Source organism: Giraffa tippelskirchi, chromosome 3 (assembly GCF_054371585.1).
Source record: "Giraffa tippelskirchi isolate mGirTip1 chromosome 3, T2T-mGirTip1v1.2.pri, whole genome shotgun sequence".
Taxonomy (NCBI): domain Eukaryota; kingdom Metazoa; phylum Chordata; class Mammalia; order Artiodactyla; family Giraffidae; genus Giraffa; species Giraffa tippelskirchi.
The window spans coordinates 76,917,119-76,935,548 of NC_137277.1; the positions used below are offsets into that span (position 1 = coordinate 76,917,119).

The 18,430-nt window shown below is 37.4% G+C and overlaps 2 protein-coding genes across 3 annotated transcripts in view; one reads left to right on the top strand and one right to left on the bottom strand.

Moving 5' to 3' along the window:
• PDE1A (phosphodiesterase 1A) overlaps positions 1 to 4,728 on the top strand; it is a 479,731-nt gene extending 475,003 nt beyond the window's left edge. The window contains exons 15-16 of the transcript XR_014079800.1: positions 3,942 to 4,101; positions 4,520 to 4,728. The gene's annotated coding sequence lies outside the window, so the exon portion shown is untranslated. The remainder of the gene's footprint in view (positions 1 to 3,941; positions 4,102 to 4,519) is intronic.
• Positions 4,729 to 6,837: 2,109 nt separating this feature from the next.
• The window catches only part of PPP1R1C (protein phosphatase 1 regulatory inhibitor subunit 1C), a 118,673-nt gene continuing 107,080 nt past the window's right edge, over positions 6,838 to 18,430 (bottom strand). For both annotated transcript variants that reach the window (XM_081581008.1, XM_081581007.1), the window contains exon 5: positions 6,838 to 6,926. In XM_081581008.1, the coding sequence (XP_081437134.1) occupies positions 6,838 to 6,926 (89 nt within the window). The remainder of the gene's footprint in view (positions 6,927 to 18,430) is intronic.

Consider the following 18,430-nt stretch of genomic DNA (forward strand, 5'->3'; position numbering starts at 1 on the left):
ATTCAAATTCAAGATGTCACTTTTGGCTATAGAGAGAAATAAATTGAAATGAAAAAGAACTTGGCAAATAGTGTAGCATCAGTGATTAGCCAAAAAAAAAAAAAAAATGAAGGAACAATTTCTGAAAAACATGTCAATGTTTATGTATAAAATATTGAAAGTACGTCAGAGAGGAATCTTGGAGAAAGAAAATAACACGTGATGATGGAGTTGGAGGTAATGGTGGTGATGGGTATTTGTTTTGCGTTGGTATTTTTCCAAGCACAAGTAGGAACACAGCACTAAGTCAGCTTCTGTTTGTTATCGACCCATTTTGCACCTGGAGGAGAAAAAGAAAATAACTATTACTTCAGAACACAGGGGGAATATTCCGGAGAATTCAATATCGTGTCATGTAAATCTCTGTAGAGGGACAAATCTGCTATGCATCACTTAAAAGCAAGAAACTTGTATGCTTAGATAAACTAGCCAATTGGTGATTTGTGGGAGGAAATTTTACCTGGAAAGATTTCCTTTTAAATTTTAAAAATTTATCACCAGTTTTTAGACCATTTTCTAAGAAGTCAAAAGAGAAAACAACTGGCTACAATGCTAATGCTGTTACATGCATGCATGCTATACATATATGTATTATATGTATATTTCTAACTTAAACAATTTTGTTCTGGTGGCTGTCAGACAAGCATTCAAAGATACCCCTTTTTTCTTCTGATCCCATCTTCCCTTAGTGCTGCTACTTTCCATCTATTCCCATCTCTTCTGTCCTTTGCTGCTTGTCTGCAGTTCCTGAAAGAGCCAGAGGGGGAAACAAAGGTCTTAGGGTTGGAAGGAGCCTCACATGATCATCTGGTTACCCCTCCCCCACATCATTCTCCACATTTCACTGATTAGGAAGCTGGGTCCCAGAGAAATTCAAGAACTTTTCCAATGTCACACAGTTATGACAAAGAAAAAATGCCACTCTCTGCTACATCACCTCCTTCTATTTCCTTCCAGAATTTATCACTGTCTGAAATGACCTAATTCACTAATTAATTTACATACATATTGACAGTCTTCAAATACTAGAATATACACCCAAGAATTTAAGGACCTGAACTATTCTTGTGTCCTCAATGCTTAATGTCCAGTACATCATAGGCATTCATTGAATAATAAACTAGAATATTGGTTTCTTGTTTCCAATGTATACTTTTATAAACTATGCCAAATTATCCCATGAAAAATGGTATAGGATAACTAAGGATATGAGACCTGTTCTAGGTACAGGTCTGTCATAAACATGAACCCAATTTATGCATTTTAAGCAGCAAAAATTTCTGCTGAGTATTAATGTTTTCAACTCTTTGACATGTATAAGTAGCTTATGCTTCTTTTACATGCTCCAAGGAAGAAGAAAGTCCATGAATTGTGTTCATTTGGTAAACAGATACTGCTGGCCACTCAATGGATACTCATACTCACTTCATACCCTATAAAGAGAATTGTAATTTAATTGGAAAGTGGCAAGGTACCTAGAATCTTTTCCTTTCTCTTCCCACTGTTCTTTCTGCTTGAGACAGACCAAATACTTGGAGCAGCCTCTCTCTTAGGGCCACAAAGTTACAATTTTGAGATGTTCAGTTCAGTTCAGTTGCTCAGTCATGTCCAACTCTTTGCAACTCCATGGACTGCAGCACACCAGGCTTCTCTGTCCATCACCAACTCCTGGAGCTTGCTCAAACTCATTCCAACGAGTCAGTGATGCCATCCAACCATCTCATCCTCTGTTGTCCCCTTCTCCTTCTGCCTTCATTCTATCCCAGCATCAAGGTCTTTTCAAATAAGTCAGTTCTTAGCATTAGGTGGGCAAAGTATTGGAGTTTCAGCTTCAGGATCAGTCCTTCCAGTGAATATTCAGGACTGATTTCCTTTAGGATTGACTGGTTGAATCTCCTTGCAGTCCAAGGACTCTCAAGTGTCTTCTCCAACACCACAGACCAAAAGCATCAATGCTTTGAGATCTTAAGGACAATGAAAAGTATCTAGGTGCCCATTGGTGTCTGGAGCCACAATTCCAGTTCTGAACATTTTCTTGCATGATATAAATAAACCTCTATCCATTGTTTGCTGATTTTCTATTATTTGCTGTCAAATGCTTGTTCTAAAAATAATGAAGAATCATTTGCTGAACATACTCTAGAATTCTTTTTAGGATTCTAACATGATAATGCCATATTCTCCTGGGGGTCACTGTGCTCATTTCCTCAAATTAGCCTCAATTTTACAAAAAGTTAGAGGAAGGGGAAAAATTTGGTAAGTTATATTTGTAGATTGAGAAGAAAAGTGAAAATAAATCGAATACCATTTTAGTCTACTTTCTCCAATTGTTTTCTCAAGTTACCAGGCTTCTTTGAGTTCCTTCCTTCACCTCCTTGTCTCTCTAATCTACTCTCATGTTCATCTTCTCTCTATAGACCAAATCTCCATTATCTGCATAAATTAAGTATGAAATGCAGTAAGAGAAGTGGCCTGCACCAATGTCTATATCCACAGAACAAGGGGGCCTCACACTAAACATCTAGGACAGTTCTATGGTTGAATGGTAGACTCTTTACAAAATGCAATCAGGCATCTGTGCATTCATGTAGATTATTTCGTTTAACTCACACAACTTTGTCAAGTAGAAGTTTTTACCTCCAGTGCTATGTGAATTCTATGGGATATTTGCAAAGTTTATCACCATAATTATTTACAATTTGCAAAACCAAAGATGCTCTCCATCATTTTCCAAAAGCTCTTCTTACTCTGAAATTTAGTTCTTCAGATGTTATGAAGACTAATAATTTAATTTCTTCAACAGATTTCACAGTTCAGTAACGTACACATTTTTAATGCAGGAGAGATTAGAGACGTGGGTTCGATCCCTGGGTCAGGAAGATCCTGATCCCTGGGTCAGGAAGATCCCCTGGAAGAGGGCATGGTAACTCACTCCAGTATTCTTGTCTGGGAAATCGCATGAACGGAGGAGCCTGGCAGGCTACAGTCTGTGGGGTTGCAAAGAGTCGGACATGACTGAAGTGACTTAGCACCCATGTAGGCATGCATACCTACCAGCATTGAAGACTGCTTTTTAGAATCAAGGACTTAGAAAACTAAGGATATTTCTTTCCCATTCTCCTTCAGAAAAATCAAATACTTAAAATTCCATGTAACCATAAAAACATCAGTGTAGTTAGACATGCTTTTCCATTATCAGTTTGCACTTTACATTGCTTGCTTTTAGATATGGATAAATAAATAGAATTTTTAAAGCAATGCAATGTAAGTAGTTTATTTATGAATTCATAAATCCATATTGCTACTAAGCAAACTCTGTAATACTCACACTTAAGTTATTTGCTATGGCAATACCCCATAACAGTGTTTCTAAAACTTCACTCAATTGTATATCACTTTCATGATTTTGAGGTACCTCTTCTACTACGATTATTTAACACCTTTTAAAAATATTGATTTAAAATATACTCACACTTTAAGCTTGTCTCATCCTAAGCAACAATAGCTTAAGGATTGGTGATTAAGTATCCTTTCTAATATATAATAGTATTTATAAATATAAAAATAACTTGTCCATGGCTAAGCTAAAATCATCCATTTCCGCAATATAGACAGCACTGGTATAATTGAAATACAATTTAAAATGGATTGTTTTGAATTAAAATTTAAAAGAATGGTGAAACTTTTGTAAGAACAGAAAATTGTCTGAGAATTTTGTTTTTTATAAAGACGCTTACCCTGCACAACTCTGGGAAGAAAAGGGGGTTACAAAATTACTGTTTAATAGAAATAAATCTTGCCTAGAATTCTGCTCTACCCCTCTATACTCTCTGCTTCAGTTCCTCATGTTTAGAGGGATTTAAAAAATACTCAGCTAATCCATCTGACTTAATCTTTCCCAGATTCAGAGTATGCAATGGAAGAGTATCAAAGAACAAGTGGCCAGCATGATAAGAAAGGACTGGGAGGAGCTGATGGAGTATTATCTCAGAAAGGAGACCACTTAGGAGATGACACCAGAGTGCTCTTCGGTATCTGAACAGATGTGATATAGGAAAGGAGGTAAAGTACAGGAAAAAGAGAGAGATTAACAGACAAAAGAATAAAGTTCCTTGGCTGGGTTTGGGATTCAGCTGGAGCTATTCAAGAGTAAGGGAAGTAATCACTTGTCTGTGCTGTTGTAGAGGATGTACTAGAGAAGATTTGGATAGACAGTCTCAGGTCCTTTCTCATTCTAGCAGTACTAATAGACGCCAGTTATTAAAAACTCATTATGCTGGGCTAAACTTTTTAATTTTCACAATTACCCAATCAGGGTAAGTTCGTATGATTGTACTCATTTTACAAATGGAGATACGGAGTCTAAAACTTGGTAGAGGTTGAATTTGAACCCAAGTCAGTTGACTCAAAGCCCACCTACTAACCATTATATTACATCATAAAGTTTTTGTTTTGTTTTTCTGTGTTTTGTTTTGGTCAGAAAATCTTTCAGCCAAACTGAAGCCAAGTTGTCACTGTGAAAAAATTTTGCTGTAAACTGTAACTGCGTGAAAAGGAACCTGAAAAGCCATTATCTCAGCTGGTTTCCTTGAAATTTCTGAGAAAGTCAACACTTTTCCAAAGAAAAACTTAGGCTTTTCATTGTGATCTCCATGTTTTTGGGGTAGAGAATAAAATAGAAGAAACCAATGATTCTGAAGGAAACTTATTCTTTTAATTCTGATGTCTTTTTATTTTTAAAAATGGAAAAAACAGGAGAATCCGGAAGCCACGTTGTTTATTTCCCCACAATGTTACAAAATCAGCAAAAGCTTTGGTTTCTTTTGTTTGTCTGAATCTTTTTGAAAAAACATTTATAAAAATGTCAGTTCATAAGAAGGGACGGGCAGTTTTATTTTTTAGCACCTCAGGGTACCTCAAACAGTCTCAAGGGGTATCGGGATGTTTTCCAAACACAAATAATTCAAAATCACCTAAATATGTGCCTTAATCAGCTTTTAATTAGGGAGATACTTAGAAAAGCAAATGAACAGTCACAGCAGGTGGTCTAGAAACTCCAAAAATTTGGGATGAAACTGGCTTCACAAAAACAAAACAAGCCAGGAGGAAGGAGGGAGAAGAGAAAGGAAGGAAGGATGAGAGGCAGGAAAGAAGAAAGGAAAAAAGAAGGAAACTTGGAATAAGTATTCATACATACTTGAGATACTAGTTGTCAATGAGTTTTGCATTTATTTTCTTGGGGAAAATATCCTAAGGAAAATGATTGTTATCTCTATTGCACTGGCTTATAGATTCACCCATTTCTTTTAATCTGTATATTATAAAACTCACAGTCAAAATTAAAAACAGTAGTTTTACTCCTTTGCACCTTGATACTGGGATCCCACAATATATTTCACACTTGATTTTTTCTTCCTATTTTAATTTACCTCTTTACTGACTTTTGAGAAATCCTTTCAACTTAATTTTTTTAATCAATGAAACATTTGAACTTCACTAATATTAATTAATGTGGGAACCAAATTGGGCATTCCTTCACCTCCATTAGGCTTCCCAGGTGGCTCTAGCGGTAAAGAACTTACCTGTCAATGCCACTGAGACTTAAGAGATGGGGATTCGATCCCTGGGTTGGGAAGATCCCCAGAAGGAGGGCATGGCAACCCATTCCAGTGTTCTTGCCTGGAGAATTCCATGGACAGAGGAGCCTGGAGGGCTACAGTCCATTAAATTATGTGGTACAGATACTTTACATTATAATGCAATAAATAATTAATATTGTTCAGGATGCCAGGATTTTGAGTTATCAAAAGTCATATTCAGTAAATACATACTGTCTTGGAAAATCTTGCTTTGCACTGATGTTTCTCTGCCAGTTCTGTAGTGGAGAAATAATCTTTCCTCTATTTTCATAACACCCAGCAAGGTACCTTCTTAGAGATAAACTCATAAAAAATAGTTGTTGAATTAATAAAAGCATGAATTAATTAAATTCCTTATGATAATAGATTTATAAAATCTAATTATTCAGTATAATGCAATAGGAAACACCTCATATTTCTAGTAATAGTCAAAAATAAGCAATAGGGGAGATTTGGCATGTTTTTATTTTATAGTTATAATTTTTCTTTCTGAATAACTAGCGGAAATGATAAAAAATGCATCTCTCACAGCTGAGAAAGTGGAGAGACTTCTGTGGTCCTTTAACCATTAATGTGTTATTGGAGAGAAAAAGATGTTTAATATCTAAAGATGAATACCTTTTGATATTTTGAATCAAAAAGTCTGGCATTTCTTAATCATTTTGAAATAAATACCATGTACCATTAAGTATACAGAAACATGATAAATGCAGAGCTTAACTTAAAAGTTTAATTAAATTCCTCTGTAAGTTAAATCCAGACACGTACTCATGTCTAAAGATATTTAATATTTATTTTTTTCCTTTAAAGTGATGCTATTTACATTTGACCTTAGAAGGCAAATTGTATCAGTAGGACATCAGGGATTAAGCTGGGCAGTATTAAAGTTAGAACACTCACATGTTTGCAGATTTTCTATGTTGTTAAAAAGAAAAATCACTGTAAAATAAATACTTATTCTTTAATTGTAAGTATCATAATATGAAACAATCTGTACGTAGTTCTAAAGTTCCATCAAGGGGCACTTCCCAGGAGGTGTATAACTATTGTATGAGTGTGGAGAGCAGAGGTGGAAGTCAAGCAGTGGCATTCCATGGGATATTCAGAAAGGTTAATAGTTCAGTTATTCCCAAGAAGCCTTCTTGTTGCAGACCCGTAATTAATGGTCCCACTGCTGCACTCTCTCGTTCACGCCTTCTTCCTCTTCAGGGAATGCCGACTCATTCTGGCCTTTCAGATGCTTAAGCCCTGAAATTATAAAAATTATGCTCAACTTATTTCTGGCAGATTGACCGCTTTGCTCCAAGAGATAAAGAAAATGACTGGAACGTTTTCATTGGTCTATATGTGTCTTCTCCAAGAATCTCAACAATCAATCCTATATAAACCTTTTAACTAATTCACCGAGGGATAAAAACACACCAGCCCAGTTTCCATTAGAGACAGGCATCTTTTATAGTAATTAAACCTTCTTCATTAAGAATTGTATCACTGCCTATTAAAAACCTGTTACCTAAAAATCTGCTCACAGGCTCTTATTGTAATTTTGCCATATCACTTAGTTCAAATATTTCTTTTGGCATCCATGAACTCTGTTACAATGAGAACCATTAGAACCTCAGGAACAAAGAGGTCTGTGTGCACCATTTCTGTAAGTTTCAAACAAAAAAAGAATCAGAATGTTGTTAGTCTTCTTTAGGAATAAAAACATATGGATATGATTCTGAAACTTCTGTATTAAAAATTCTTCAGTCATTTCCCCCACAATCTACACAGAGGAAAACCATTGTCACATCTTTGCCTGCTGTGTAAGCTTATATGATCTGGCTTCTCCCTACCTATCTGGCCTCATTTCCACCAGCCTTTCTTGCATCTTTCTCTAACAGTAATTTATGCCCTAACAATGCTAACCTGCTCTTAAACATTACAGATCATTCTATGTGTGTTAGTTGCTCAGCTGTGTCCAATTCTTTGCAACCCCATGGACTGCTGGGCTCCTCTGTCCATGGAATTCACCAGGCAAGAATACTGGAGTGTTCTAGCCATACTAGCCATTCTCTTCTCCAGGGGAGCTTACCAACCCAGGGGTTGAACCTGGGTCTCCTGCATTGCAGGCAAATTCTTTACCATCTGAGCCACCAGGCTGCCCACAGGTCACTCTAGGCTCCCTCAAACCTCCATCTTCTTCTCCTTCTATTCTCCCTGCCAAACAGCTTCTTCCTACTCACCCACCTGATAACCTCTCACTCATCCTGATCTCAGCTGGCCTCCTCTGTGAAGGCTCCCCAAGTTCTCCAAGTGGACCTCCTTGGTCTTTCAAATATTTCCCTCTGCTCTTGGATCACTTTCTTTTGTATCAATTACTCTATAGAACTGTATTTGTTTACATGTCTTTCTCACTAGAACAAACTTGCTGATGTCAGGATTACTTTGGAGCCCCAGGCACACAGCCTGGCAAAAAGGAGGTGTTCATTAATACTGATTGTTAAATGATTGATGGAATTAATGATGTGACACTTAAATATATGTCTTTGGAAGTTCCACACTAATGTCTGTTCAGATTTTTTTTCGAAATTAATTCGAATTTGGGGTATAAATCAGAAGGCAATTACTACAACCATACTCTACAAAATTATCTTTCATTTCACTTGGGTCTATTCTATTAAAACATCATACTAGCTGACACTCTGCCTTATAGTGCTTCACATTGAAAAGTTTATAGATACTATATTTTTCAGAAAATTGGTTTATGAGATTTTTCTAAATATTACTGGGAAACATTGTAGTTAGAATTAATAAATGAAAGGAAGTCACTGCTCTTGTTTACTATGAAATGAAGAAACTAAAAAAACAGAGAGAGTGGATTTGCATATACCGCAGTCAGCAAGCGTCAGAGAACCATTTGACAAGGAATGACATCCCTGGGCTTGGGGGCTTATCTTGAAAATATATTTGATTGGTTGTAATAATATTTAAATACTTTAATTTCATCTGCAAGCACAGATCACTCACAGTCACCATAGAGAGTACTTCGTTGTTAACAAATAGAACTTATTTCATCTTGGTATAGATCACATAGGAGAAAAAGAGGTCTAAATCCTAAGGAGAAGGAAAGGGAGTTTACTGAGCATTCAACCAGTCACTCTGCTAGAGTCTTACATACCTGAGTTACTAAACCTTGCAACAACTGCACTAGAAAAATACCTGGATAGTGAAATTTAGATTCCAAGAAGATAAATGATTTGTTCAAGGTTACAAGGATAGTAACCTCAGTGACATCAACAACCTCAGTTATGCTGATGATACCACTCTAATGTTAGAAAGAGAAGAGGAACTAAAGAGCCTCTTGATGAGGGTGAAGGAAGAGAGAGAAAGAGCTGGTTTGAGACTAAATATTAACAAAAATTAAGATTATGGCATCTGGCCCTATTACTGCATGGCAAATAGAAGGGGGAAAGGTGGAAGCAATGACAGATTTCCTCTTCTTGGGCTCCAAAATCACTGTGGAGGGTGGCTACAGCCATGAAATCAGAATATGATTGCTTCTTGGCAGGAAAGCGATTACAAACTTAGTGTGTTGAAAAGCAGAGACATTACTCTGCTGACAAAGGTCCATATTGTCAAGGCTCTGGTCTTCCCAGTGGTCACATACAGTTGTGAGAGCTGGACCGTATAGAAGGCAGAACGTCAAAGAACTGATGCCTTCAAACTGTGGTGCTGGAGAAGACTCCTGAAAGACCCTTGGACAGCAAGGAGACCAAACCAGTCAATCTTAAGGGAGATCAACCCTGAATACTCACTGGAAGAACTGATGCTGAAGCTGAAGCTCCAGTATTTTGGTCATCTGATGCAAACAGCTGACTCATTGGAAAAGTCCCTGATGCTGGGAAAGATCGAGGGCAAAGGAAAAGAGGGTGTCAGAGGATGAGATGGCTGGATGGCACCACTGATGAAATGATCATGAACTTGATCTAACTCTGGGAGATGGTAAGGGACAGGGAGGCCTGGCATGCTGCAGTCCATGGGGTTGCAAAGAGTTAGACACGACTGGGTGACTGAAAAGCAACAACAATGATAGTGTGGTTCCAAGAGAAGTTCTGACACATTAAAGTTCCTCAGTATAGACTGACTGAATGAATGAATGAGTGAATGAAGCATAAAGTTCCATTGTCAGGAGACACCCAACTCACTTTCACATTTAACTTTTTGGATGCTAACCTAAATTAATCCATCAATCTCCAGGATTTATTGTAGGATTATCTACTAATCTGGTTCAAACCATCTTGTCATTTCCTCTGAAATATTAAAGCACAGTAATCATTCAGCTGCCTTCCACTCTTTCCTGAGCTAAAATTGTCTGCATCTCTCTGGGTTCCCAAAGGTTTTACTGCCTCCAGAGTTCATCCCTTTTATCCTTGAGGTAATTACAGAGTAATGAAGATGTGTTCAGACAATTTTCTTTAAATTAAGGTTAATTCAATGCCAACATTGATTTGTCTGGAAGAGCGGGTCAAACGTTTAAAAAAATGGTAACTAGAATTTTCAATTTATTGAACCATTAATCAACTATTCCTCATATTTTGACTATAGGTCTATTTACTCATTATTTTGTAATAATAATGGCCACAAAGTTATATGAGAAAGCCTTCTTTAAAGTAAAATGACTCCAGCAAACCTTGAAACATGCCTTCTCAGTCTTAGTCGAGTGTGGCATTAACCTTTTCCAGGTGAAAGATGTTGATGGGGCAGGAGTTGGTGACAACACAGAGCTGTTCTACAGCACAACAGATTCTTTGGTTCCCAAAGCATTTATCACTAATATCATCTTTCCATTGAGTAATAGATGTTAGTTAATTTGTGTTTTGACTCTTTTTCCTTGCCAGCAATGTTTGGTTGGTTTTAGATGCAATAAATGCTGAGATTAAAGTGTGAAGTCTGTTTAAAATGTTTCTCCCCGTGCTCCTCCTCCTATCTCCAGATACACATATGCTTTATATTTAAATTTTCTTTGAACCCACATTCACATTCAATATTTGAGTAATTCTGGAGGTGAAAGAAAGCAATTTGGTTTGGAGGTGTTGATGAAATTCTCAAAGCTTCCTCTTCTGCCATATGCTAATGAGCACACAGGAAAACACCTCACCTGCACAGGTGCTGATTCCCAACATGTGGCAAAGGGCCTCCTGAAGCAAGAGAGACACAGCCAGGGTTCACGTGGGCGGAAAGCAGAGGGATTTCCAAATGCACAGAAGTGCTTTTCTCCATAGCAAGAATGAACACACAAGAGAAGAAACCATAGACAAGACAAGGATACAATATGAATACATGAAGGGATGCAGAAAATAGTTTGAGGAAAAGAAAGCAGAGGGAGTAAAAGTAGAAAAATAAAAGAAACATTGCCCCCAGAACATTATACCCATGCTCTTCTCCATTCTGTAGATCAGGAGGTTAGATGTGATTTGGGTGAAATTGTAAAGTGACTGAGTGAAGAATTACGAAGAATTCATCCATAAAAGGAGGCTTACATTTGGCAAACCACAGACTAATACGTTTATCAATTAATTCAGAGCGAAAAAAAAGGCAGGTTTACTGCCTTTGTAGATGACATGAAATGTGGAACAAAAGATGACATGATGAATGACAAAGCTAGTATTCTGCAGAGCTGGGAAGATGGCCTAAGTGATTAAGGCAGAGGTCAAAGGGAGCTTTTTCTGTAGGGAGATTATTTTGGTACTAAAAGAGAATTTGGACAACCTAGATTGATTATGGTTAGAGGTTCAGATGATTGCAGTTTCATGGGGACCCAGCAGAGTCACCTGTGTGTAGGAACTGAGCCCTTCTAACAGCAGAGGCAGCAGTTCAAGAGAGGAAACTTCTCTCGAACTGTGTGCTGGTCAGACCTTTTCTGGATTACGCTACCCAGTTCTGGACTTGGCATTTCTGGACTTGGCATTTCAAGAGTTCCACTGAAGGGAATAACTGAGATTGAGAACAGTTTTATGAAGTCTCTTCCAGAAGAACTGGATGTGAAACTGGACTGTTGAGCATAAAGAAAATGAAGAGGACAAAAGAGGTTTCCATTGATTTCCTCTAAGCCTGGAAAAAGAAATAAAATGTATCTAAGTAGCTACTGAGAGCTGACATTCATGTGGTAAAGGCAAATTACAGATAGTCCTTGATTTACAAAAGGGCAAACCGCTGAAAATATCATAAGTGGAAAATGCATTTAATACATCTACCCTACTGAACATCATAGCTTAGCCTAGACTACTTTAAATGTGCTCAGAACACATATATTAGCCTACAGTTGGGCAAAATCACCTGACACAAAGCCTACTTTATAATAAAGTGTGGCACATCTCATGCAATTTATTGAATGCCATACTGGAAGTGTAAAACAGAATGGCAGCGTGAGTACAGGATGGTTGTAAGTGTATTGGTTGTTTTCATTCATCATGGAATGGGTGACTGGAGCTGTGCTCACCGCCCTGCCCAGCATCAGTAGACGACAGCCTACTACATATCATTAGCCCAGAAAAAGATTAAAATTCAAAATTTGAAATAGTTTCTTCTGAATGTATATTGCTGTTGAACCATCGTAAGTTGAACCATCATTAAGTTGGGGACATCTGTATGATTTAATATAAAGAAGAAAATTTCTAAGTTCTTCATGTTTGCCCAGCAGTAAGCACGTGAATGAGCTCCCCATCACTGTGTGTGTTCAAGTCAAAGCGAAATTTCCATTTCAGAGGAGAGTTAAAGAAGGAATCCTGCACTGAGTAGCAGGACAGACTAAAAAACTCAAGGACCCTGAGATGCTATTCATATACAAAGCAGATCTTCTTTTCTACTGAAGAATCAGTTCTGCTGTGAGTACTGCAAGTTACTAGAAAGTAATTCTAACTTTAAATGACATAAATGGCCTAAATCCACATTTTAAAACTAATTCACATTGGGAGTAGCAAATGTAAATGAATTCATTTTTTTCAACTGCATATTTTAGTCACTTGAACTCATTCTAAAGTCCTCTAGGGAATTTGTGGGTGTATTTTGAGAGCCTCTGACCCTCTTGGAATTCTATTTATACTTATATCTGTGCCTCTTCAGGGAAGGTCAATAGTTTTCAGCAGAATCTCAGAGGGGTCTCTGACTCACAAATAGTTGTAAATATGAATTCAAGTCTAATCTCTTCACTTTAAAGATGAAAGGACAATTTCAGTTGGCAAAGGGACATGTTTAAATTCACATAGCAATCATGGGCTGGGCTAGGACACAAACCTGGACCCCTAATTTCTACTGGGGGCTCTTCATGTGGACCACTAGGGCTCAATCTTCCATTGTCATTGATCTTTTCCAAATAAAACCTGAAGGAAAATGTAGTAGCTTAAGATCATGAGGCCCTTTTCATTATCAAATTCTTTCAACTCATAACAGATACAGATGTAACTTCTCAGTCTTTTTTTCGTCATTGCTGTTTATGTTTTTAATAGAATTTGTAATCAGGAAGATGTAGAATTTAAATTTAACCTGGCAAAATTCTCAGAATAGAACCAAGTTACAAATAATGTTTGGGTTATCAGAAAAGAAGCAAGATGAGTTCAATGTAATAATGTTTCTTCTGTGTGTTGAACGGGAGAGACACAACTGCAAATCAGATGGGAATGTAGGTCAGAGGTGATGGTGTGCATATAACAGAAAATTCAATGAAAGCATGTTATAGAAATAAAGCATTTGGAAAGTTCTGATTTGGGGGAGAAGAGGTCCAACTCAGGAGATAATAATTTGGACAGCCATTGATGGAGCAATATGCTGGTTAGATTAAGCAAAATAGCAAGTCTAATTTCTATATGAGAAAACTATTTGCAAAATACGTTTAACAATCATTAGTTTTCTGAAAGCTTACTCTGCACAAAAGAGTGAGTTCGATGGCTCTAAAAAGATGATTGCTTCTATATCAATCCTTCAAATTTTATCAAAATAATCATGTTAATTTACTCAAGGAATATAATTTAAGCCATAATATGGTACATAAAGGCTACGAACTTGCCCACCATTTGTCAGACTGAAAACGTGCTTTGCATTTCCTGAAACGCTTTCACATGTATACTGTCTAATCTTCTTGTCATTCATTTATAATAAATAGCTATCTATTAATTTAATACTTAGGGTCACAGAGATCTAATGACCTATCCATTTCATTCCAAAGGTAAACACCAAGTATGTCCTGAATTCACCTTAAATCTATCCCTTTCTACTTTATTTAAAGTAATTCCATATACACAGCACAGTTGTTCTCTGCTCCCATACTCTGACTGCTCAGTTAATGTAAATTGCTAATCCACACATAATCATTTCACTTAACTACTCATGGGGAAATGGCAACCCACTCCAGTATTCTTGCCTGGAAAACCCCATGGACTGAGGATCCTGGTAGGCTACAGTCCATGGGGCCACAAAGAATCGGACACGACTGAGCGACTCCACTTTCACTTTCAACTACTCATTACCTAGAGAAGCATTTCTCTGCAGAAGAATAAATGTGTAATATGCTAATTTCTTAATCATACGTAGAAATAGAGGCAGCATGTTTGTCTGATACTCATAAATATTCAGAAGTATTACATATTTATGTATATTTTACTTATCATATATTTTATCAAAGCTGTTGCCCAAGAGTGAAATCTGGGTGAAAGATTTAGCAGTAAATGCTGAGAAGATAGGAGACAAGGTACACTTACCTGCTATCATTAGAAGTATGAATTCAAAGAGTATCTTTGAAGAGTAATCTAGTTTCATTTTTTAAAATGCAAAGTGCTCATATCTTTATCAGTAAGTCTAAGGTTGGAATCAGGCAAGAATATGATTTTTTAATTTTGCAAGGATACTGCTGCTTAGCCGAGGTTGAGAATCACTTTGATAGACCAAATGTCTCTTTTGCCCTCTACAGCCAAGTACTCTCCCTTTTTCTTCAAAGCTAATGTGTTCCATGAACTCAGAAGTAAAGTTAAATTTTAAGCCTACACATAATGGAGTTAAACAGTGTTGGGTAGTTTCACTTATAGCAAGAGACAGAATGACTCCTTCTCTTGCAAGGCTTGGCTGTCATTGATTGAACACAATAGCATATTTAAAATAAAGAATGCATCAATCACCAGGAGTCAGTGGTTAGCCTTGAAAGCGCTAAAAATAAAATAATGAATGGAGAGTTGCATTTAAAGCCACAGAACAAATGATGCCTATTTCTTTTTTAAGTGTGTCCACAGAAGGATGTTCTGTGCTGGCATTTTCAAAGTCTCTGCCTTCCAAGGAGAGTACCTTTCTATTGAAGCAATGGTCACTCTAGGCTACCATACCCTTGAAACGGAGCAGGGCCCTATGGCCCTTTCCCTGGGCTCCCAAGTCCTCAGCCTGCCTTTTGTCTGTAGAAAAACTTTAGTCAAAAAATAAGTTTAATCAAAAAAGTTTAAAAATGCAGAAACGAAAGAAAACAAAGGAGACCAAATGATAATCACTTGGTCATTAAGCAAAGTCAGTGACTTCTAGTTTCTCCTCAAGGGTTGTAGATAATATTCTGAACTGTCTTTTAGCTATTGAAACCCCCTTTGAGCTTCTTTTGAGCTTCTTTTGAGCTGTACTGTAGATGCTGAAAACCCCACCAGGTGAAAGAAGTTGACTACATGATGACCAGACTGTAGCCATGACTTAAGCTGCCAAAATCCTGAGGACAGGCCTCAAAGAAATGGGAACAAACCATGAAAATGAAGATTAACTGTACTTAAAACAATCATGACACTGCATGGTTAATTTCAAGACGACTGTTGGAGCTGACTGTGCTGTTTCTGCAAGTAACCCCCTCCCTCAACTGATTAAAGCTCTTGCTCACTGATTGTCAGGGGGACAGTCAGCCTTATGATATTAATTAATCCATCTGTGTCAATAATCACTGAACATCAGTCGTCTAAATGCACCAAAGATTGTTAGACTGTCTGATTTTTCTCTCCTCAAATCTCTAACAACCCTGTACTCTCTTCACACTCAGTTGATTTTACAGAAATAATTGAAGTAACCATTAATGAGTTGACATCTGCATGGCCAAATCTACCAATATATTTGAATCTATACCTATATCTCTGCCTCCTCTCATAAGCCTCACTCTTCATTTTTATCCACCCCTCTTTTTCATAGTATCTCTCACCCTTTCAAAGAATTATCCAAAAATTATAAACTGTCTCTCTCTGGCATCATCAATTTCTCCCATTGGCCTGGCGTGCTGCAATTCATGGGGTCGCAAAGAGTCGGACATGACTGAGCGACTGAACTGACTGAACTAAAATATTTCCATAACCACAAAAGCATATTTTCATTTTTTCCATTTCAAGAAACTGTCTCTTCATTCCATTCTACCTCTAGGCACTGCCCCTTCTCTTTAGAACGAAACTCCTACAGTACAATAAAAGATTACTCATTTTATAACCTTTCCTTAACATACTCTAATCAGACTTTTATGTCCATCACTCCTTTAAAATAGTTCTTGTCAAATTTCCCCAACAAACTCCATCTGGGGAAATCCAGTGGTCAGTTTCACACCCATTTTAGATAAAATCTTGACAGCATTTAACATAATTGGTCACTTTTTGTTGAAACACTATTTTAATCTCAAAATGATCAAACACACCTGTTTTTCCATTTACCTCATTGGCCACTCCTTCTTGGTCTTTATAGCCAGCTAGACAATCCTTTTCATTCTCACCCTACATCCCAGCCACTTCCAGGACCTGGTTATTGAATGTTTTCTCTGTTTGTACTCACTTCTCAGGTGATCTCATCCAATACTACTGCTTTAAATATAATGTGTAAATTGATGATTTCCAACTGTATATTGTCAGTCCCAGTGCTGCGTCTGAGTTCAGATTCATATAACCAACAGCCTAACTGTATTCTGACTTTTAAATGTTTAATAGGCATCCCAAATTTAGTATATCTAAAACATGGCCTTGATTCTGTCCTGAATCTTCAAACAGAAACAAGCACCTGGCCCTACCAACCTTCTCTTTTCCAAATATTTCCCATCTTAGTTAACAGAATATTCTCAGGTCTAGTGTATTCCTTCGGAGAAGGCAATGGCACCCCACTCCAGTACTCTTGCCTGAAAAATCCCATGGAAGGAGGAGCCTGGTAGGGTGCAGTCCATGGGGTCGCGAAGAGTCGGACACGACTGAGCGACTTCACTTTCACTTTTCATTTTCATGCATTGGGAAAGGAAATGGCAACCCACTCCAGTGTTCTTGCGTGGAGAATCCCAGGGACAGGGGAGCCTAGAGGGCTGCCGTCTATGGGGTCGCATAGAGTCAGACACAACTGAAGTGACTTAGCAGCAGCAGCAGTGTATTCCTTGAATCATCTTGTTCCTTTCATACTCCTTTTCCAATGCATGACCAAATTGTGAAGCCTCTACATGCAAAATTGTATTCCAAATCTAATCAGCTTTCATCAGTTCCAGCACTATCACCTTAGTCCCATCCATCATTAATCTCTGCTTGGAGGATCTCAGACAGCCTTCTAACTGGTTTCCCCACTTTCTCTTCTTCCAGTCTACAGTTAATTCCCCAAACAATTTATAGAATAATCTCTCAAACATTGCATTGTTCCTCCAGTGAAAATCTTTGATGACTTCTCATTACTATTATCCTAAGAATGAAATTCAAATGACTCACCATAAATTCATAATCATTAAGATGCTACATGATTAAGTTCTGTCTCGTTCTGGACTTGTCTCCTTCCAACCCTTCCCTCACTTGCTTGGCTACATTGGTATTTTATACACAGGCCTTGCACAGCCTTAGACCTTGTTCACCTCGTTCCCTTTACTGGATTCCTTTTCTTCTGAGGGGCTCATATGCCTTTTTTCTTCACTTCATTAGGCCTTTGTTGAGATGTCATCACTTCAAAGAAGACCACTGACTGTCCCATTTAAAACATCTCATGTATCTTTTACTTTCAATGTGATTTAGCTTATTTTTTCCTTCCTTTAGAGCACTAATCACTTCTTGGTTGCATATTTCTTTATTTATGGATTTGTGGTGGGCCTCTGCTAGAATATCAGCACCATGAAATAAACATACTGCTTTATTTGTTGACTGATCAGCAGAGCCCAAAACAGTGCCTGAACATCACAGATGCTCAGTCATTTTAAATAAGGAAATGACTAACTTTTGATCATTTAACCAACTTTAAAGTTATCTCACTTTAAAAAAATTTCCTATTCAATGTATAAAGAATTTTCAACCTAGCTAATTTTCTTTTTTCAGATGGATGAACTTCTGCCCAATCCATTTAACCACATCTCCTATAACAAATAGAAAGGGTAGATTATTTTTGGCCTGTAGTTATTTTGTTCTTCTCAGTCTCCCATACTATTTCAGATTACCAATCTTGACTCATTTAGTACTTATGTTTCTGAAATTCCACCTATCCAAGAAAATATGCAGGAAATCTTAAAGATGAAAAGGAGAAATGGTACTTTCCTCAGTATATAAAGTTGTTTTGATCACCAAACACAGTTAATTAATCCCATTGGGTACAAGGCTTTCACAATATAAGTAATGTAAATGGACTTGATTAAGTATTTTGGTCTCCTCAGTGATTCTCCTGTTACTTAATTTTTTTCTTTGTGGGAAAGTGCTAATCCTGATGAGTTGATAGTCACATGTAGTTTCAAAATCAGCTCAGCTCTCTCCATGTCCTGAGGCTGT